The sequence below is a fragment of the Vanacampus margaritifer genome, chromosome 2, assembly GCF_051991255.1.
Source record: "Vanacampus margaritifer isolate UIUO_Vmar chromosome 2, RoL_Vmar_1.0, whole genome shotgun sequence".
In the NCBI taxonomy this organism is placed as follows: Eukaryota; Metazoa; Chordata; class Actinopteri; order Syngnathiformes; family Syngnathidae; genus Vanacampus; species Vanacampus margaritifer.
The window spans coordinates 55,885,015-55,907,100 of NC_135433.1; the positions used below are offsets into that span (position 1 = coordinate 55,885,015).

The window sequence follows — 22,086 nt, forward strand, 5'->3', positions numbered from 1 at the left end:
TGAGTCATAAGAATATACTGTATACGGTATGTTCTACTGTATATTATTAGGAATTTTAAATGAATACTAAATATTAAATCAGTAATTTGGGACTCACCCGAGGATGCTGAGGCAGACCTTGCCATTCCGGTAAAAGTTGGGGTTGAACCGGACAGTGTTCTGACCGGTGGTGATGAGCTTGACCCGTGGTGGGTGGATGGGATAGTCAGGCGGGCACCGAAAAAGGAAGAGGAAGAAACCACCCTCATATGGTGTGTCAAATGGCCCCGTGATCAGCGCATGGATCTTAGAAAGAAAAGAAAGTATACTTCATACACCGAGCTTCTAAATCCTTCAAGTTAAAATACAACATGCCTTTTACATGTTAAATTCAGGCGCCTTTCGCTCTTCATTTCTGATAAATCATACGTTTTCAACCTGCTCTCATTTGGTCATTTTTCATCCGATAAAAAAAATGAGAACATGCTCGTGTTCCCCAAACCCTTGCCGTTCTAACGAGCCATTTCTTGAATTTGTATATTGAAGAGTTAAGTCGTGGGAGGCTCTTCTTTGAGGTGTGCGTCTCTCATTCAATCTCAATGGAATGTGTTCTTAAAGAGACAGTGACATATTTTTAGATTATGGTTAACTTCCACATTTCTTGACCGATTCCAGTCATTTAAATTTTAAACTGTTCAGCTCATTTACATTTTTTTAAATACATTTTCAGGGACAGTGAGATACTTTTAGTTGATGTTGATTATGGTTAACTTCCACATTTCTTGAGCGATTCCAGTGGTTTAAATTTTAAACTGTTCAGCTCATTACCAAAGAGTCAGCAGTCCCATTCAAAATTTCCGCGGGAAATTTTCTAGTATGGGACTGCTTGCGAAGCAAGCAGGCACATATTGTTATTCTACCTAGGACAGTGGTTTATTATGGGACTGCTTGCGGAGCAAGCAGGCACACATTGTTATTCTACCTAGGAGAGTGGTTTATTTTATTTATTATGGGACTGCTTGCGGAGCAGCTGCTGCTCCGCGCGGAGCAAGCAGCAGCGAAGCAGCAGCAAAGCAGCAGCAAAGCAGCAGCGAAGCAGCAGCAAAGCTGCTGCTTGCGAAGCAAGCAGGCACATATTGTTATCCTACCTAGGACAGTGGTTTATTATGGGACTGCTTGCGGAGCAAGCAGGCACATATTAGTATTCTACCTAGGACAGTGGTTTATTTTTGTCGTTATTATGGGACTGCTTGCGGAGCAGCAGGCACATATTAGTATTCTACCTAGGACAGTGGTTTATTTTTCTTGTCGTTATTATGGGACTGCTTGCGGGTGCTGCTGCTCCGCGCGGGCACATATTGTTATTCTACCTAGGACAGTGGTTTATTTTTTTTTTCTTGTTATTATGGGACTGCTTTGCGAAGCAAGCAGGCACATATTGTTATTCTACCTAGGACAGTGGTTTATTTTTCTTGTCGTTATTATTATGGGACTGCTTTGCGAAGCAAGCAGGCACATATTGTTATTCTACCTAGGACAGTGGTTTATTTTTCTTGTTATGGGACTGCTTTGCGAAGCAAGCAGGCACATATTGTTATTCTACCTAGGACAGTGGTTTATTTTTCTTGTCATTATTATGGGACTGCTTTGCGAAGCAAGCAGGCACATATTGTTATTCTACCTAGGACAGTGGTTTATTTTTCTTGTTGTTATTATTATATATTATTCCACGATTTTTCCGCTAAAATGCGGCCCGTACCGTACATCGCACCGGCACAAATGAGGTATCAAACGATGCGGCTCGATCTGACTCGCTGCGCTATTATTTTTCTAAGAATTCCCAGTTACCTTGGCGACGCTATTCCCAAAAAACTCCCAAATTAACTCCCCATTGGGAATGAATGGGAAAAAATCACACTTCAAGCACCTTTTTCCAAGACACGCTGCGCGCGCATACGTTATCCGACCGATACGAATTTTAGCTCATTTTGTAGGAATTTGTCCCATCTTTAGCTCAGTGTCGAAATCTTTTTTAAGGAATGAAAGCCCCCCCCCCCTGTTCGGGTTCAAAGACAGTGGCTGAATTAGCTTTCTCACACACTCTGTTGGCTAATTAGCCATCCAGTGCCGGGAACCAAATAATGTATTAGAAAAAATTTCACTTCAACTCGTCACCACTGCCACAATCTTTTGTCACTAGACGTCAAATTCTCACATTTTGTAGTCACGAGTGTCTTCTTTCAGACAAACTAACTTTTATTTGGTTAAGGTGTCATTTAGTACCTTTATTTTCCCTTTAAGCGAGTAGAAGTTGGACTCTCTCGCCTATCTCTCCCATGTTAATTTGGGCGACTTCTTCCTCTTCATTTCGAATAAATCATAAGTTTTCAACCTGCTCTCATTTGGTCATTTTTCATCCGATTAAAAAAATGAGAACATGCTCGTGTTCCCCAAACCCTTGCCGTTCTAACGAGCCCTTTCTTGAATCTGTATCTTCAACCGTTAAGTCGCGAGAGGCTTTTGTTGAAGGGGTGCTTCTCTCATTCTATCTCAATGCAATGTGGGTGCGTGACGTCACTTCAACTCGTCACCATGGCAACGATCTTTTGTCACTAGACGTCAAATTCTCACATTTTGTAGTCACGAGTGTCTTCTTTCAGACAAACTAACTTTTATTTGACTAAGGTGTCATTTAGTACCTTTATTTTCACCTTAAGCAAGAGAAGTCGGACTAATTCGCCTGTCTTGTACATGTTAATTTCAGGCGCCTTCCTCTCTCCATTTCTGATAAATCATAAGTTTTCAACCTGCTCTCATTTGGTCATTTTTTATCCGATTAAGAAAATGAGAACATGCTCGTGTTCCCCAAACCCTTGCCGTTCTAACGAGCCATTTCTTGAATCTGTATCTTCAACCGTTAAGTCGTGAGAGGCTTTTGTACAAGGGGTGCTTCTCTCATGCGATCTCAATGGAATGTGGGGCGCGTGACGTCTCCAAGTCAAAAATGTATGTGCTCTTAAAGTGACAGTGACATATTTTTAGATTATGGTTAACTTCCACATTTCTTGACCGATTCCAGTCATTTAAATTTTAAAATGTTCAGCTCATTTACATTTTTTAAAATACTTTTTCAGGGACAGTGAGATACTTTTAGTTGATGTTGATTATGGTTAACTTCCACATTTCTTGAGCGATTCCAGTGGTTTAAATTTTAAACTGTTCAGCTCATTACCAAAGAGTCAGCAGTCCCATTCAAAATTTCCGCGGGAATTTTTCTAGTTATTATATATTATTCCACGATTTTTCCGCTAAAATGCGGCCCGTACCGTACATCGCACCGGCACAAATGTGGTATCAAACGATGCGGCTCGATCTGACTCGCTGCGCTATTATTTTTCTAAGAATTCCCAGTTACCTTGGCGACGCTATTCCCAAAAAACTCCCAAATTAACTCCCCATTGGGAATGAATGGGAAAAAAATCACACTTCAAGCACCTTTTTCCAAGACACGCTGCGCGCGCATACGTTATCCGACCGATACGAATTTTAGCTCATTTTGTAGGAATTTTTCCCATCTTTAGCTCAGTGTCGAAATCTTTTTTAAGGAATGAAAGCCCCCCCCCCCCTGTTCGGGTTCAAAGACAGTGGCTGAATTAGCTTTCTCACACACTCTGTTGGCTAATTAGCCATCCAGTGCCGGGAACCAAATAATGTACTAGAAAAATTCCCGCGGAAATTTTGAATGGGACTGCTGACTCTTTGGTAATGAGCTGAACAGTTTAAAATTTAAACCACTGGAATCGCTCAAGAAATGTGGAAGTTAACCATAATCAACATCAACTAAAAGTATCTCACTGTCCCTGAACATGTATTTAAAAAAATGTAAATGAGCTGAACAGTTTAAAATTTAAATGACTGGAATCGGTCAAGAAATGTGGAAGTTAACCATAATCTAAAAATATGTCACTGTCACTTTAAGAGCACATACATTTTTGACTTGGAGCCGTCACGCGCCCCACATTGCATTGAGATCGCATGAGAGAAGCACCCCTTGTACAAAAGCCTCTCACGACTTAACGGTTGAAGATACAGATTCAAGAAATGGCTCGTTAGAACGGCAAGGGTTTGGGGAACACGAGCATGTTCTCATTTTCTTAATCGGATAAAAAATGACCAAATGAGAGCAGGTTGAAAACTTATGATTTATCAGAAATGGAGAGAGGAAGGCGCCTGAAATTAACATGTACAAGACAGGCGAATTAGTCCGACTTCTCTTGCTTAAGGTGAAAATAAAGGTACTAAATGACACCTTAGCCAAATAAAAGTTAGTTTGTCTGAAAGAAGACACTCGTGACTACAAAATGTGAGAATTTGACGTCTAGTGACAAAAGATCGTTGCCATGGTGACGAGTTGAAGTGACGTCACGCACCCACATTGCATTGAGATCGCATGAGAGAAGCACCCCTTGTACAAAAGCCTCTCACGACTTAACGGTTGAAGATACAGATTCAAGAAAGGGCTCGTTAGAACGGCAAGGGTTTGGGGAACACGAGCATGTTCTCCGAAATCCCTCATTGGCGCCGCTTCGCTACACCGTCGACACGCCACTCAACCCCCCCCCCCCCCCACGTCGACGACAGACGAGACAAAAGCCTTACTGTATATTGTAGCAACGAGAGATGTACACAATTGAGATTTAGAGCCTACTCAAACTTTTCTTAGTTTTTTTTTACTGCACATTAAAACTTTAATGTAACATCTGCTAGCTCTTTGCTAGCGCTAGCAGGTGCAGCTAGCATGTAGGCTACCATCTCTAGCACTTAACTTTTCCAATCTTGTTAAAACAGCAACATAACGTTCAAACACATCAAATACGTTTCAATACATCGCCAGTATTAACGTGATGTAGTTTAGGATGGGGAAAACTTGCAAAATCACACTTATTTAGCATTATTCACCAGACTACAAACAATTGCCTTGCAACTTACCTCAGACGAGATGAAATGGGAGGAGTAGGTTCTCGAGAAACTTCTAATTGGTGTCATTAAAGCGTCTCTCATTGGCCACAGCACAGACAAGCAGAAAACGAACCAATCAGGGAAAAGAGAGAAGACTAGATCCAACTATCATCAAGATTGGTTGCATTCCATTGAGATTGTATGACAGACGCACCCCTGGAACAAAAGCCTCTCACGACTTAACTCTTCAAGATACAGATTCAAGAAATGGCTTGTTAGAACGGCAAGGGTTTGGGGAACACGAGCATGTTGTAATTTTTTTAATCGGATGAAAAATGACCAAATGAGAGCAGGTTGAAAATGTATGATTTATCCGAAATGAAGAGGAAAAAAACACCCAAATTAACATGGAAGAGATTGGCGAGAGAGTCCAATTTCTCTTCGCTTAAAGGGAAAATAAAGGTACTAAATGACACCTTAGCCAAATAAAAGTTAGTTTGTCTGAAAGAAGACACTCGTGACTACAAAATGTGAGAATTTGACGTCTAGTGACAAAAGATTGTGGCAGTGGTGACGAGTTGAAGTGAAATTTTTTCTAATACATTATTTGGTTCCCGGCACTGGATGGCTAATTAGCCAACAGAGTGTGTGAGAAAGCTAATTCAGCTACTGTCTTTGAACCCGAACAGGGGGGGGGGGCTTTCATTCCTTAAAAAAGATTTCGACACTGAGCTAAAGATGGGACAAATTCCTACAAAATGAGCTAAAATTCGTATCGGTCGGATAACGTATGCGCGCGCAGCGTGTCTTGGAAAAAGGTGCTTGAAGTGTGATTTTTTTCCCATTCATTCCCAATGGGGAGTTAATTTGGGAGTTTTTTGGGAATAGCGTCGCCAAGGTAACTGGGAATTCTTAGAAAAATAATAGCGCAGCGAGTCAGATCGAGCCGCATCGTTTGATACCTCATTTGTGCCGGTGCGATGTACGGTACGGGCCGCATTTTAGCGGAAAAATCGTGGAATAATATATAATAATAACAACAAGAAAAATAAACCACTGTCCTAGGTAGAATAACAATATGTGCCTGCTTGCTTCGCAAAGCAGTCCCATAATTAGAAAAAATTTCACTTCAACTCGTCACCACTGCCACAATCTTTTGTCACTAGACGTCAAATTCTCACATTTTGTAGTCACGAGTGTCTTCTTTCAGACAAACTAACTTTTATTTGGTTAAGGTGTCATTTAGTACCTTTATTTTCCCTTTAAGCTCGGACAAGTCGGACCAACTGGCCTATCTCTGCCATGTTAATTTCAAGCGCCTTCCTCTCTCCATTTCTGATAAATCATAAGTTTTCAACCTGCTCTCATTTGGTCATTTTTTATCCGATTAAGAAAATGAGAACATGCTCGTGTTCCCCAAACCCTTGCCGTTCTAACGAGCCCTTTCTTGAATCTGTATCTTCAACCGTTAAGTCGCGAGAGGCTTTTGTTGAAGGGGTGCTTCTCTCATTCAATCTCAATGCAATGTGGGTGCGTGACGTCACTTCAACTCGTCACCATGGCAACGATCTTTTGTCACTAGACGTCAAATTCTCACATTTTGTAGTCACGAGTGTCTTCTTTCAGACAAACTAACTTTTATTTGGCTAAGGTGTCATTTAGTACCTTTATTTTCACCTTAAGCAAGAGAAGTCGGACTAATTCGCCTGTCTTGTACATGTTAATTTCAGGCGCCTTCCTCTCTCCATTTCTGATAAATCATAAGTTTTCAACCTGCTCTCATTTGGTCATTTTTTATCCGATTAAGAAAATGAGAACATGCTCGTGTTCCCCAAACCCTTGCCGTTCTAACGAGCCATTTCTTGAATCTGTATCTTCAACCGTTAAGTCGTGAGAGGCTTTTGTACAAGGGGTGCTTCTCTCATGCGATCTCAATGGAATGTGGGGCGCGTGACGTCTCCAAGTCAAAAATGTATGTGCTCTTAAAGTGACAGTGACATATTTTTAGATTATGGTTAACTTCCACATTTCTTGACCGATTCCAGTCATTTAAATTTTAAAATGTTCAGCTCATTTACATTTTTTAAAATACATTTTCAGGGACAGTGAGATACTTTTAGTTGATGTTGATTATGGTTAACTTCCACATTTCTTGAGCGATTCCAGTGGTTTAAATTTTAAACTGTTCAGCTCATTACCAAAGAGTCAGCAGTCCCATTCAAAATTTCCGCGGGAATTTTTCTAGTTGTTATTATTATATATTATTCCACGATTTTTCCGCTAAAATGCGGCCCGTACCGTACATCGCACCGGCACAAATGAGGTATCAAACGATGCGGCTCGATCTGACTCGCTGCGCTATTATTTTTCTAAGAATTCCCAGTTACCTTGGCGACGCTATTCCCAAAAAACTCCCAAATTAACTCCCCATTGGGAATGAATGGGAAAAAATCACACTTCAAGCACCTTTTTCCAAGACACGCTGCGCGCGCATACGTTATCCGACCGATACGAATTTTAGCTCATTTTGTAGGAATTTGTCCCATCTTTAGCTCAGTGTCGAAATCTTTTTTAAGGAATGAAAGCCCCCCCCCCCCGTTCGGGTTCAAAGACAGTGGCTGAATTAGCTTTCTCACACACTCTGTTGGCTAATTAGCCATCCAGTGCCGGGAACCAAATAATGTATTAGAAAAAATTTCACTTCAACTCGTCACCACTGCCACAATCTTTTGTCACTAGACGTCAAATTCTCACATTTTGTAGTCACGAGTGTCTTCTTTCAGACAAACTAACTTTTATTTGGTTAAGGTGTCATTTAGTACCTTTATTTTCCCTTTAAGCGAGTAGAAGTTGGACTCTCTCGCCTATCTCTCCCATGTTAATTTGGGCGACTTCTTCCTCTTCATTTCGAATAAATCATAAGTTTTCAACCTGCTCTCATTTGGTCATTTTTCATCCGATTAAAAAAATGAGAACATGCTCGTGTTCCCCAAACCCTTGCCGTTCTAACGAGCCCTTTCTTGAATCTGTATCTTCAACCGTTAAGTCGCGAGAGGCTTTTGTTGAAGGGGTGCTTCTCTCATTCTATCTCAATGCAATGTGGGTGCGTGACGTCACTTCAACTCGTCACCATGGCAACGATCTTTTGTCACTAGACGTCAAATTCTCACATTTTGTAGTCACGAGTGTCTTCTTTCAGACAAACTAACTTTTATTTGACTAAGGTGTCATTTAGTACCTTTATTTTCACCTTAAGCAAGAGAAGTCGGACTAATTCGCCTGTCTTGTACATGTTAATTTCAGGCGCCTTCCTCTCTCCATTTCTGATAAATCATAAGTTTTCAACCTGCTCTCATTTGGTCATTTTTTATCCGATTAAGAAAATGAGAACATGCTCGTGTTCCCCAAACCCTTGCCGTTCTAACGAGCCATTTCTTGAATCTGTATCTTCAACCGTTAAGTCGTGAGAGGCTTTTGTACAAGGGGTGCTTCTCTCATGCGATCTCAATGGAATGTGGGGCGCGTGACGTCTCCAAGTCAAAAATGTATGTGCTCTTAAAGTGACAGTGACATATTTTTAGATTATGGTTAACTTCCACATTTCTTGACCGATTCCAGTCATTTAAATTTTAAAATGTTCAGCTCATTTACATTTTTTAAAATACATTTTCAGGGACAGTGAGATACTTTTAGTTGATGTTGATTATGGTTAACTTCCACATTTCTTGAGCGATTCCAGTGGTTTAAATTTTAAACTGTTCAGCTCATTACCAAAGAGTCAGCAGTCCCATTCAAAATTTCCGCGGGAATTTTTCTAGTTATGGGACTGCTTTGCGAAGCAAGCAGGCACATATTGTTATTCTACCTAGGACAGTGGTTTATTTTTCTTGTCGTTATTATTATTATATATTATTCCAGCGATTTTTCCGCTAAAATGCGGCCCGTACCGTACATCGCACCGGCACAAATGAGGTATCAAACGATGCGGCTCGATCTGACTCGCTGCGCTATTATTTTTCTAAGAATTCCCAGTTACCATGGCGACGCTATTCCCAAAAAACTCCCAAATTAACTCCCCATTGGGAATGAATGGGAAAAAAATCACACTTCAAGCACCTTTTTCCAAGACACGCTGCGCGCGCATACGTTATCCGACCGATACAAATTTTAGCTCATTTTGTAGGAATTTTTCCCATCTTTAGCTCAGTGTCGAAATCTTTTTTAAGGAATGAAAGCCCCCCCCCTGTTCGGGTTCAAAGACAGTGGCTGAATTAGCTTTCTCACACACTCTGTTGGCTAATTAGCCATCCAGTGCCGGGAACCAAATAATGTATTTGAAAAAATTTCACTTCAACTCGTCACCATGGCCACAATCTTTTGTCACTAGACGTCAAATTCTCACATTTTGTAGTCACGAGTGTCTTCTTTCAGACAAACTAACTTTTATTTGGTTAAGGTGTCATTTAGTACCTTTATTTTCCCTTTAAGCTCGGACAAGTCGGACCAACTCGCCTATCTCTGCCATGTTAATTTCAGGCGCCTTCCTCTCTCCATTTCTGATAAATCATAAGTTTTCAACCTGCTCTCATTTGGTCATTTTTTATCCGATTAAGAAAATGAGAACATGCTCGTGTTCCCCAAACCCTTGCCGTTCTAACGAGCCCTTTCTTGAATCTGTATCTTCAACCGTTAAGTCGTGAGAGGCTCTTCTTTGAGGTGTGCGTCTCTCATTCAATCTCAATGCAATGTGGGTGCGTGACGTCACTTCAACTCGTCACCATGGCCACAATCTTTGCTCACTAGACATCAAATTCTCACATTTTGTAGTCACGAATGTCTTCTTTCAGACAAACTAACTTTTATTTGGCTAAGGTGTCATTTAGTACCATTATTTTCCCTTTAAGCTCGGACAAGTCGGACCAACTCGCCTATCTCTGCCATGTTAATTTCAGGCGCCTTCCTCTCTCCATTTCTGATAAATCTTAAGTTTTCAACCTGCTCTCATTTGGTCATTTTTTATCCGATTAAGAAAATGAGAACATGCTCGTGTTCCCCAAACCCTTGCCGTTCTAACGAGCCATTTCTTGAATATGTATCTTCAACCGTTAAGTCGTGAGAGGCTTTTGTTGAAGGGGTGCTTCTCTCATGCAATCTCAATGGAATGTGGGGCGCGTGACGGCTCCAAGTCAAATGTGCGTGCGTGAATGTGCATGTTTCTTAAAGGGACAGTAAGATACTTTTAGTTGATGTTGATTATAGTTAACTTCCACATTTCTTGAGCGATTCCAGTGGTTTAAATTTTAAACTGTTCAGCTCATTTACATTTTTTTATGGACAGTAAGATACTTTTAGTTGATGTTGATTATAGTTAACTTCCACATTTCTTGACCGATTCCAGTCGTTTAAATTTTAAACTGTTCAGCTCATTTACATTTTTTTATGGACAGTAAGATAATTTTAGTTGATGTTGATTATGGTTAACTTCCACATTTCTTGAGCGATTCCAGTGGTTTAAATTTTAAACTGTTCAGCTCATTACCAAAGAGTCAGCAGTCCCATTCAAAATTTCCGCGGGAATTTTTCTAGTTATTTTTTTTATTTTTTATTATTCCAGCGATTTTTCCGCTAAAATGCGGCCCGTACCGTACATCGCACCGGCACAAATGAGGTATCAAACGATGCGGCTCGATCTGACTCGCTGCGCTATTATTTTTCTAAGAATTCCCAGTTACCATGGCGACGCTATTCCCAAAAAACTCCCAAATTAACTCCCAATTGGGAATGAATGGGAAAAGGGAAGAGAAGATCACACATCAAGCACCTTTTTCCAAGACACGCTGCGCGCGCATACGTTATCCGACCGATACGAATTTTAGCTGATTTTGTAGGAATTTTTCCCATCTTTAGCTCAGTGTCGAAATCTTTTTTAAGGAATGAAAGCTCCCCCCCTGTGCGGGTTCAAAGACAGTGACTGAATTAGCTTTCTCACACACTCTGTTGGCTAATTAGCCATCCAGTGCCGGGAACCAAATAATGTATTTGAAAAAATTTCACTTCAACTCGTCACCATGGCCACAATCTTTTGTCACTAGACGTCAAATTCTCACATTTTGTAGTCACGAGTGTCTTCTTTCAGACAAACTAACTTTTATTTGGCTAAGGTGTCATTTAGTACCTTTATTTTCCCTTTAAGCTCGGACAAGTCGGACCAACTCGCCTATCTCTGCCATGTTAATTTCAGGCGCCTTCCTCTCTCCATTTCTGATAAATCATAAGTTTTCAACCTGCTCTCATTTGGTCATTTTTTATCCGATTAAGAAAATGAGAACATGCTCGTGTTCCCCAAACCCTTGCCGTTCTAACGAGCCCTTTCTTGAATCTGTATCTTCAACCGTTAAGTCGTGAGAGGCTCTTCTTTGAGGTGTGCGTCTCTCATTCAATCTCAATGCAATGTGGGTGCGTGACGTCACTTCAACTCGTCACCATGGCCACAATCTTTGCTCACTAGACATCAAATTCTCACATTTTGTAGTCACGAATGTCTTCTTTCAGACAAACTAACTTTTATTTGGCTAAGGTGTCATTTAGTACCTTTATTTTCCCTTTAAGCTCGGACAAGTCGGACCAACTCGCCTATCTCTGCCATGTTAATTTCAGGCGCCTTCCTCTCTCCATTTCTGATAAATCTTAAGTTTTCAACCTGCTCTCATTTGGTCATTTTTTATCCGATTAAGAAAATGAGAACATGCTCGTGTTCCCCAAACCCTTGCCGTTCTAACGAGCCATTTCTTGAATATGTATCTTCAACCGTTAAGTCGTGAGAGGCTTTTGTTGAAGGGGTGCTTCTCTCATGCAATCTCAATGGAATGTGGGGCGCGTGACGGCTCCAAGTCAAATGTGCGTGTGTGAATGTGCATGTTTCTTAAAGGGACAGTAAGATACTTTTAGTTGATGTTGATTATAGTTAACTTCCACATTTCTTGAGCGATTCCAGTGGTTTAAATTTTAAACTGTTCAGCTCATTTACATTTTTTTATGGACAGTAAGATACTTTTAGTTGATGTTGATTATAGTTAACTTCCACATTTCTTGACCGATTCCAGTCGTTTAAATTTTAAACTGTTCAGCTCATTTACATTTTTTTATGGACAGTAAGATAATTTTAGTTGATGTTGATTATGGTTAACTTCCACATTTCTTGAGCGATTCCAGTGGTTTAAATTTTAAACTGTTCAGCTCATTACCAAAGAGTCAGCAGTCCCATTCAAAATTTCCGCGGGAATTTTTCTAGTTATTTTTTTTATTTTTTATTATTCCAGCGATTTTTCCGCTAAAATGCGGCCCGTACCGTACATCGCACCGGCACAAATGAGGTATCAAACGATGCGGCTCGATCTGACTCGCTGCGCTATTATTTTTCTAAGAATTCCCAGTTACCATGGCGACGCTATTCCCAAAAAACTCCCAAATTAACTCCCAATTGGGAATGAATGGGAAAAGGGAAGAGAAGATCACACATCAAGCACCTTTTTCCAAGACACGCTGCGCGCGCATACGTTATCCGACCGATACGAATTTTAGCTGATTTTGTAGGAATTTTTCCCATCTTTAGCTCAGTGTCGAAATCTTTTTTAAGGAATGAAAGCTCCCCCCCTGTGCGGGTTCAAAGACAGTGACTGAATTAGCTTTCTCACACACTCTGTTGGCTAATTAGCCATCCAGTGCCGGGAACCAAATAATGTATTTGAAAAAATTTCACTTCAACTCGTCACCATGGCCACAATCTTTTGTCACTAGACGTCAAATTCTCACATTTTGTAGTCACGAGTGTCTTCTTTCAGACAAACTAACTTTTATTTGGCTAAGGTGTCATTTAGTACCTTTATTTTCCCTTTAAGCTCGGACAAGTCGGACCAACTCGCCTATCTCTGCCATGTTAATTTCAGGCGCCTTCCTCTCTCCATTTCTGATAAATCATAAGTTTTCAACCTGCTCTCATTTGGTCATTTTTTATCCGATTAAGAAAATGAGAACATGCTCGTGTTCCCCAAACCCTTGCCGTTCTAACGAGCCCTTTCTTGAATCTGTATCTTCAACCGTTAAGTCGTGAGAGGCTCTTCTTTGAGGTGTGCGTCTCTCATTCAATCTCAATGCAATGTGGGTGCGTGACGTCACTTCAACTCGTCACCATGGCCACAATCTTTGCTCACTAGACATCAAATTCTCACATTTTGTAGTCACGAATGTCTTCTTTCAGACAAACTAACTTTTATTTGGCTAAGGTGTCATTTAGTACCTTTATTTTCCCTTTAAGCTCGGACAAGTCGGACCAACTCGCCTATCTCTGCCATGTTAATTTCAGGCGCCTTCCTCTCTCCATTTCTGATAAATCATAAGTTTTCAACCTGCTCTCATTTGGTCATTTTTTATCCGATTAAGAAAATGAGAACATGCTCGTGTTCCCCAAACCCTTGCCGTTCTAACGAGCCATTTCTTGAATATGTATCTTCAACCGTTAAGTCGTGAGAGGCTTTTGTTGAAGGGGTGCTTCTCTCATGCAATCTCAATGGAATGTGGGGCGCGTGACGGCTCCAAGTCAAATGTGCGTGCGTGAATGTGCATGTTTCTTAAAGGGACAGTAAGATACTTTTAGTTGATGTCTATTATAGTTAACTTCCACATTTCTTGAGCGATTCCAGTGGTTTAAATTTTAAACTGTTCAGCTCATTTACATTTTTTTATGGACAGTAAGATACTTTTAGTTGATGTTGATTATAGTTAACTTCCACATTTCTTGACCGATTCCAGTCGTTTAAATTTTAAACTGTTCAGCTCATTTACATTTTTTTATGGACAGTAAGATAATTTTAGTTGATGTTGATTATGGTTAACTTCCACATTTCTTGAGCGATTCCAGTGGTTTAAATTTTAAACTGTTCAGCTCATTACCAAAGAGTCAGCAGTCCCATTCAAAATTTCCGCGGGAATTTTTCTAGTTATTTTTTTTATTTTTTATTATTCCAGCGATTTTTCCGCTAAAATGCGGCCCGTACCGTACATCGCACCGGCACAAATGAGGTATCAAACGATGCGGCTCGATCTGACTCGCTGCGCTATTATTTTTCTAAGAATTCCCAGTTACCATGGCGACGCTATTCCCAAAAAACTCCCAAATTAACTCCCAATTGGGAATGAATGGGAAAAGGGAAGAGAAGATCACACATCAAGCACCTTTTTCCAAGACACGCTGCGCGCGCATACGTTATCCGACCGATACGAATTTTAGCTGATTTTGTAGGAATTTTTCCCATCTTTAGCTCAGTGTCGAAATCTTTTTTAAGGAATGAAAGCTCCCCCCCTGTGCGGGTTCAAAGACAGTGACTGAATTAGCTTTCTCACACACTCTGTTGGCTAATTAGCCATCCAGTGCCGGGAACCAAATAATGTATTTGAAAAAATTTCACTTCAACTCGTCACCATGGCCACAATCTTTTGTCACTAGACGTCAAATTCTCACATTTTGTAGTCACGAGTGTCTTCTTTCAGACAAACTAACTTTTATTTGGCTAAGGTGTCATTTAGTACCTTTATTTTCCCTTTAAGCTCGGACAAGTCGGACCAACTCGCCTATCTCTGCCATGTTAATTTCAGGCGCCTTCCTCTCTCCATTTCTGATAAATCATAAGTTTTCAACCTGCTCTCATTTGGTCATTTTTTATCCGATTAAGAAAATGAGAACATGCTCGTGTTCCCCAAACCCTTGCCGTTCTAACGAGCCCTTTCTTGAATCTGTATCTTCAACCGTTAAGTCGTGAGAGGCTCTTCTTTGAGGTGTGCGTCTCTCATTCAATCTCAATGCAATGTGGGTGCGTGACGTCACTTCAACTCGTCACCATGGCCACAATCTTTGCTCACTAGACATCAAATTCTCACATTTTGTAGTCACGAATGTCTTCTTTCAGACAAACTAACTTTTATTTGGCTAAGGTGTCATTTAGTACCTTTATTTTCCCTTTAAGCTCGGACAAGTCGGACCAACTCGCCTATCTCTGCCATGTTAATTTCAGGCGCCTTCCTCTCTCCATTTCTGATAAATCATAAGTTTTCAACCTGCTCTCATTTGGTCATTTTTTATCCGATTAAGAAAATGAGAACATGCTCGTGTTCCCCAAACCCTTGCCGTTCTAACGAGCCATTTCTTGAATATGTATCTTCAACCGTTAAGTCGTGAGAGGCTTTTGTTGAAGGGGTGCTTCTCTCATGCAATCTCAATGGAATGTGGGGCGCGTGACGGCTCCAAGTCAAATGTGCGTGCGTGAATGTGCATGTTTCTTAAAGGGACAGTAAGATACTTTTAGTTGATGTTGATTATAGTTAACTTCCACATTTCTTGAGCGATTCCAGTGGTTTAAATTTTAAACTGTTCAGCTCATTTACATTTTTTTATGGACAGTAAGATACTTTTAGTTGATGTTGATTATAGTTAACTTCCACATTTCTTGACCGATTCCAGTCGTTTAAATTTTAAACTGTTCAGCTCATTTACATTTTTTTATGGACAGTAAGATAATTTTAGTTGATGTTGATTATGGTTAACTTCCACATTTCTTGAGCGATTCCAGTGGTTTAAATTTTAAACTGTTCAGCTCATTACCAAAGAGTCAGCAGTCCCATTCAAAATTTCCGCGGGAATTTTTCTAGTTATTTTTTTTATTTTTTATTATTCCAGCGATTTTTCCGCTAAAATGCGGCCCGTACCGTACATCGCACCGGCACAAATGAGGTATCAAACGATGCGGCTCGATCTGACTCGCTGCGCTATTATTTTTCTAAGAATTCCCAGTTACCATGGCGACGCTATTCCCAAAAAACTCCCAAATTAACTCCCAATTGGGAATGAATGGGAAAAGGGAAGAGAAGATCACACATCAAGCACCTTTTTCCAAGACACGCTGCGCGCGCATACGTTATCCGACCGATACGAATTTTAGCTGATTTTGTAGGAATTTTTCCCATCTTTAGCTCAGTGTCGAAATCTTTTTTAAGGAATGAAAGCTCCCCCCCTGTGCGGGTTCAAAGACAGTGACTGAATTAGCTTTCTCACACACTCTGTTGGCTAATTAGCCATCCAGTGCCGGGAACCAAATAATGTATTTGAAAAAATTTCACTTCAACTCGTCACCATGGCCACAATCTTTTGTCACTAGACGTCAAATTCTCACATTTTGTAGTCACGAGTGTCTTCTTTCAGACAAACTAACTTTTATTTGGCTAAGGTGTCATTTAGTACCTTTATTTTCCCTTTAAGCTCGGACAAGTCGGACCAACTCGCCTATCTCTGCCATGTTAATTTCAGGCGCCTTCCTCTCTCCATTTCTGATAAATCATAAGTTTTCAACCTGCTCTCATTTGGTCATTTTTTATCCGATTAAGAAAATGAGAACATGCTCGTGTTCCCCAAACCCTTGCCATTCTAACGAGCCCTTTCTTGAATCTGTATCTTCAACCGTTAAGTCGTGAGAGGCTCTTCTTTGAGGTGTGCGTCTCTCATTCAATCTCAATGCAATGTGGGTGCGTGACGTCACTTCAACTCGTCACCATGGCCACAATCTTTGCTCACTAGACATCAAATTCTCACATTTTGTAGTCACGAATGTCTTCTTTCAGACAAACTAACTTTTATTTGGCTAAGGTGTCATTTAGTACCTTTATTTTCCCTTTAAGCTCGGACAAGTCGGACCAACTCGCCTATCTCTGCCATGTTAATTTCAGGCGCCTTCCTCTCTCCATTTCTGATAAATCATAAGTTTTCAACCTGCTCTCATTTGGTCATTTTTTATCCGATTAAGAAAATGAGAACATGCTCGTGTTCCCCAAACCCTTGCCGTTCTAACGAGCCATTTCTTGAATATGTATCTTCAACCGTTAAGTCGTGAGAGGCTTTTGTTGAAGGGGTGCTTCTCTCATGCAATCTCAATGGAATGTGGGGCGCGTGACGGCTCCAAGTCAAATGTGCGTGCGTGAATGTGCATGTTTCTTAAAGGGACAGTAAGATACTTTTAGTTGATGTTGATTATAGTTAACTTCCACATTTCTTGAGCGATTCCAGTGGTTTAAATTTTAAACTGTTCAGCTCATTTACATTTTTTTATGGACAGTAAGATACTTTTAGTTGATGTTGATTATAGTTAACTTCCACATTTCTTGACCGATTCCAGTCGTTTAAATTTTAAACTGTTCAGCTCATTTACATTTTTTTATGGACAGTAAGATAATTTTAGTTGATGTTGATTATGGTTAACTTCCACATTTCTTGAGCGATTCCAGTGGTTTAAATTTTAAACTGTTCAGCTCATTACCAAAGAGTCAGCAGTCCCATTCAAAATTTCCGCGGGAATTTTTCTAGTTATTTTTTTTATTTTTTATTATTCCAGCGATTTTTCCGCTAAAATGCGGCCCGTACCGTACATCGCACCGGCACAAATGAGGTATCAAACGATGCGGCTCGATCTGACTCGCTGCGCTATTATTTTTCTAAGAATTCCCAGTTACCATGGCGACGCTATTCCCAAAAAAACTCCCAAATTAACTCCCAATTGGGAATGAATGGGAAAAGGGAAGAGAAGATCACACATCAAGCACCTTTTTCCAAGACACGCTGCGCGCGCATACGTTATCCGACCGATACGAATTTTAGCTGATTTTGTAGGAATTTTTCCCATCTTTAGCTCAGTGTCGAAATCTTTTTTAAGGAATGAAAGCTCCCCCCCTGTGCGGGTTCAAAGACAGTGACTGAATTAGCTTTCTCACACACTCTGTTGGCTAATTAGCCATCCAGTGCCGGGAACCAAATAATGTATTTGAAAAAATTTCACTTCAACTCGTCACCATGGCCACAATCTTTTGTCACTAGACGTCAAATTCTCACATTTTGTAGTCACGAGTGTCTTCTTTCAGACAAACTAACTTTTATTTGGCTAAGGTGTCATTTAGTACCTTTATTTTCCCTTTAAGCTCGGACAAGTCGGACCAACTCGCCTATCTCTGCCATGTTAATTTCAGGCGCCTTCCTCTCTCCATTTCTGATAAATCATAAGTTTTCAACCTGCTCTCATTTGGTCATTTTTTATCCGATTAAGAAAATGAGAACATGCTCGTGTTCCCCAAACCCTTGCCGTTCTAACGAGCCCTTTCTTGAATCTGTATCTTCAACCATTAAGTCGTGAGAGGCTCTTCTTTGAGGTGCGCGTCTCTCATTCAATCTCAATGCAATGTGGGTGCGTGACGTCACTTCAACTCGTCACCATGGCCACAATCTTTGCTCACTAGACATCAAATTCTCACATTTTGTAGTCACGAATGTCTTCTTTCAGACAAACTAACTTTTATTTGGCTAAGGTGTCATTTAGTACCTTTATTTTCCCTTTAAGCTCGGACAAGTCGGACCAACTCGCCTATCTCTGCCATGTTAATTTCAGGCGCCTTCCTCTCTCCATTTCTGATAAATCATAAGTTTTCAACCTGCTCTCATTTGGTCATTTTTTATCCGATTAAGAAAATGAGAACATGCTCGTGTTCCCCAAACCCTTGCCGTTCTAACGAGCCATTTCTTGAATATGTATCTTCAACCGTTAAGTCGTGAGAGGCTTTTGTTGAAGGGGTGCTTCTCTCATGCAATCTCAATGGAATGTGGGGCGCGTGACGGCTCCAAGTCAAATGTGCGTGCGTGAATGTGCATGTTTCTTAAAGGGACAGTAAGATACTTTTAGTTGATGTTGATTATAGTTAACTTCCACATTTCTTGAGCGATTCCAGTGGTTTAAATTTTAAACTGTTCAGCTCATTTACATTTTTTTATGGACAGTAAGATACTTTTAGTTGATGTTGATTATAGTTAACTTCCACATTTCTTGACCGATTCCAGTCGTTTAAATTTTAAACTGTTCAGCTCATTTACATTTTTTTATGGACAGTAAGATAATTTTAGTTGATGTTGATTATGGTTAACTTCCACATTTCTTGAGCGATTCCAGTGGTTTAAATTTTAAACTGTTCAGCTCATTACCAAAGAGTCAGCAGTCCCATTCAAAATTTCCGCGGGAATTTTTCTAGTTATTTTTTTTATTTTTTATTATTCCAGCGATTTTTCCGCTAAAATGCGGCCCGTACCGTACATCGCACCGGCACAAATGAGGTATCAAACGATGCGGCTCGATCTGACTCGCTGCGCTATTATTTTTCTAAGAATTCCCAGTTACCATGGCGACGCTATTCCCAAAAAACTCCCAAATTAACTCCCAATTGGGAATGAATGGGAAAAGGGAAGAGAAGATCACACATCAAGCACCTTTTTCCAAGACACGCTGCGCGCGCATACGTTATCCGACCGATACGAATTTTAGCTGATTTTGTAGGAATTTTTCCCATCTTTAGCTCAGTGTCGAAATCTTTTTTAAGGAATGAAAGCTCCCCCCCTGTGCGGGTTCAAAGACAGTGACTGAATTAGCTTTCTCACACACTCTGTTGGCTAATTAGCCATCCAGTGCCGGGAACCAAATAATGTATTTGAAAAAATTTCACTTCAACTCGTCACCATGGCCACAATCTTTTGTCACTAGACGTCAAATTCTCACATTTTGTAGTCACGAGTGTCTTCTTTCAGACAAACTAACTTTTATTTGGCTAAGGTGTCATTTAGTACCTTTATTTTCCCTTTAAGCTCGGACAAGTCGGACCAACTCGCCTATCTCTGCCATGTTAATTTCAGGCGCCTTCCTCTCTCCATTTCTGATAAATCATAAGTTTTCAACCTGCTCTCATTTGGTCATTTTTTATCCGATTAAGAAAATGAGAACATGCTCGTGTTCCCCAAACCCTTGCCGTTCTAACGAGCCCTTTCTTGAATCTGTATCTTCAACCGTTAAGTCGTGAGAGGCTCTTCTTTGAGGTGTGCGTCTCTCATTCAATCTCAATGCAATGTGGGTGCGTGACGTCACTTCAACTCGTCACCATGGCCACAATCTTTGCTCACTAGACATCAAATTCTCACATTTTGTAGTCACGAATGTCTTCTTTCAGACAAACTAACTTTTATTTGGCTAAGGTGTCATTTAGTACCTTTATTTTCCCTTTAAGCTCGGACAAGTCGGACCAACTCGCCTATCTCTGCCATGTTAATTTCAGGCGCCTTCCTCTCTCCATTTCTGATAAATCATAAGTTTTCAACCTGCTCTCATTTGGTCATTTTTTATCCGATTAAGAAAATGAGAACATGCTCGTGTTCCCCAAACCCTTGCCGTTCTAACGAGCCCTTTCTTGAATCTGTATCTTCAACCGTTAAGTCGTGAGAGGCTTTTGTTGAAGGGGTGCTTCTCTCATGCAATCTCAATGGAATGTGGGGCGCGTGACGGCTCCAAGTCAAATGTGCGTGCGTGAATGTGCATGTTTCTTAAAGGGACAGTAAGATACTTTTAGTTGATGTTGATTATAGTTAACTTCCACATTTCTTGAGCGATTCCAGTGGTTTAAATTTTAAACTGTTCAGCTCATTTACATTTTTTTATGGACAGTAAGATACTTTTAGTTGATGTTGATTATAGTTAACTTCCACATTTCTTGACCGATTCCAGTCGTTTAAATTTTAAACTGTTCAGCTCATTTACATTTTTTTTATGGACAGTAAGATAATTTTAGTTGATGTTGATTATGGTTAACTTCCACATTTCTTGAGCGATTCCAGTGGTTTAAATTTTAAACTGTTCAGCTCATTACCAAAGAGTCAGCAGTCCCATTCAAAATTTCCGCGGGAATTTTTCTAGTTATTTTTTTTATTTTTTATTATTCCAGCGATTTTTCCGCTAAAATGCGGCCCGTACCGTACATCGCACCGGCACAAATGAGGTATCAAACGATGCGGCTCGATCTGACTCGCTGCGCTATTATTTTTCTAAGAATTCCCAGTTACCATGGCGACGCTATTCCCAAAAAACTCCCAAATTAACTCCCAAATGGGAATGAATGGGAAAAGGGAAGAGAAGATCACACATCAAGCACCTTTTTCCAAGACACGCTGTGCGCGCATACGTTATCCGACCGATACGAATTTTAGCTGATTTTGTAGGAATTTTTCCCATCTTTAGCTCAGTGTCGAAATCTTTTTTAAGGAATGAAAGCTCCCCCCCTCTGCGGGTTCAAAGACAGTGACTGAATTAGCTTTCTCACACACTCTGTTGGCTAATTAGCCATCCAGTGCCGGGAACCAAATAATGTATTTGAAAAAATTTCACTTCAACTCGTCACCATGGCCACAATCTTTTGTCACTAGACGTCAAATTCTCACATTTTGTAGTCACGAGTGTCTTCTTTCAGACAAACGAACTTTTATTTGGCTAAGGTGTCATTTAGTACCTTTATTTTCCCTTTAAGCTCGGACAAGTCGGACCAACTCGCCTATCTCTGCCATGTTAATTTCAGGCGCCTTCCTCTCTCCATTTCTGATAAATCATAAGTTTTCAACCTGCTCTCATTTGGTCATTTTTTATCCGATTAAGAAAATGAGAACATGCTCGTGTTCCCCAAACCCTTGCCGTTCTAACGAGCCATTTCTTGAATCTGTATCTTCAACCGTTAAGTCGCGAGAGGCTTTTGTTGAAGGGGTGCATCTCTCATTCAATCTCAATGCAATGTGGGTGCGTGACGTCACTTCAACTCGTCACCATGGCCACAATCTTTGCTCACTAGACATCAAATTCTCACATTTTGTAGTCACGAGTGTCTTCTTTCAAACAAACTAACTTTTATTTGGCTAAGGTGTCATTTAGTACCTTTATTTTCCCTTTAAGCGAGTAGAAGTTGGACTCTCTCGCCTATCTCTCCCATGTTAATTTGGGCGACTTTTTCCTCTTCATTTCGGATAAATCATAAGTTTTCAACCTGCTCTCATTTGGTCATTTTTCATCCGATTAAAAAAATGAGAACATGCTCGTGTTCCCCAAACCCTTGCCGTTCTAACGAGCCATTTCTTGAATCTGTATCTTGAAGAGTTAAGTCGTGGGAGGCTCTTCTTTGAGGTGTGCGTCTCTCATTGAATCTCAATACAATGTGGGTGCGTGACGTCACTTCAACTCGTCACCATGGCCACAATCTTTG

General features: G+C 40.4%; 1 protein-coding gene across 3 annotated transcripts in view; it reads right to left on the minus strand.

Moving 5' to 3' along the window:
- The window catches only part of ube2z (ubiquitin-conjugating enzyme E2Z), a 37,463-nt gene that overhangs the window by 6,221 nt on the left and 9,156 nt on the right, over positions 1 to 22,086 (minus strand). For 2 of the 3 annotated variants that reach the window (XM_077555500.1, XM_077555498.1), the window contains one exon: positions 98 to 285. In XM_077555500.1, coding sequence (XP_077411626.1) covers positions 98 to 285 — 188 coding nt within the window. The remainder of the gene's footprint in view (positions 1 to 97; positions 286 to 22,086) is intronic. The other variant, XM_077555499.1, reaches the window with a different exon arrangement.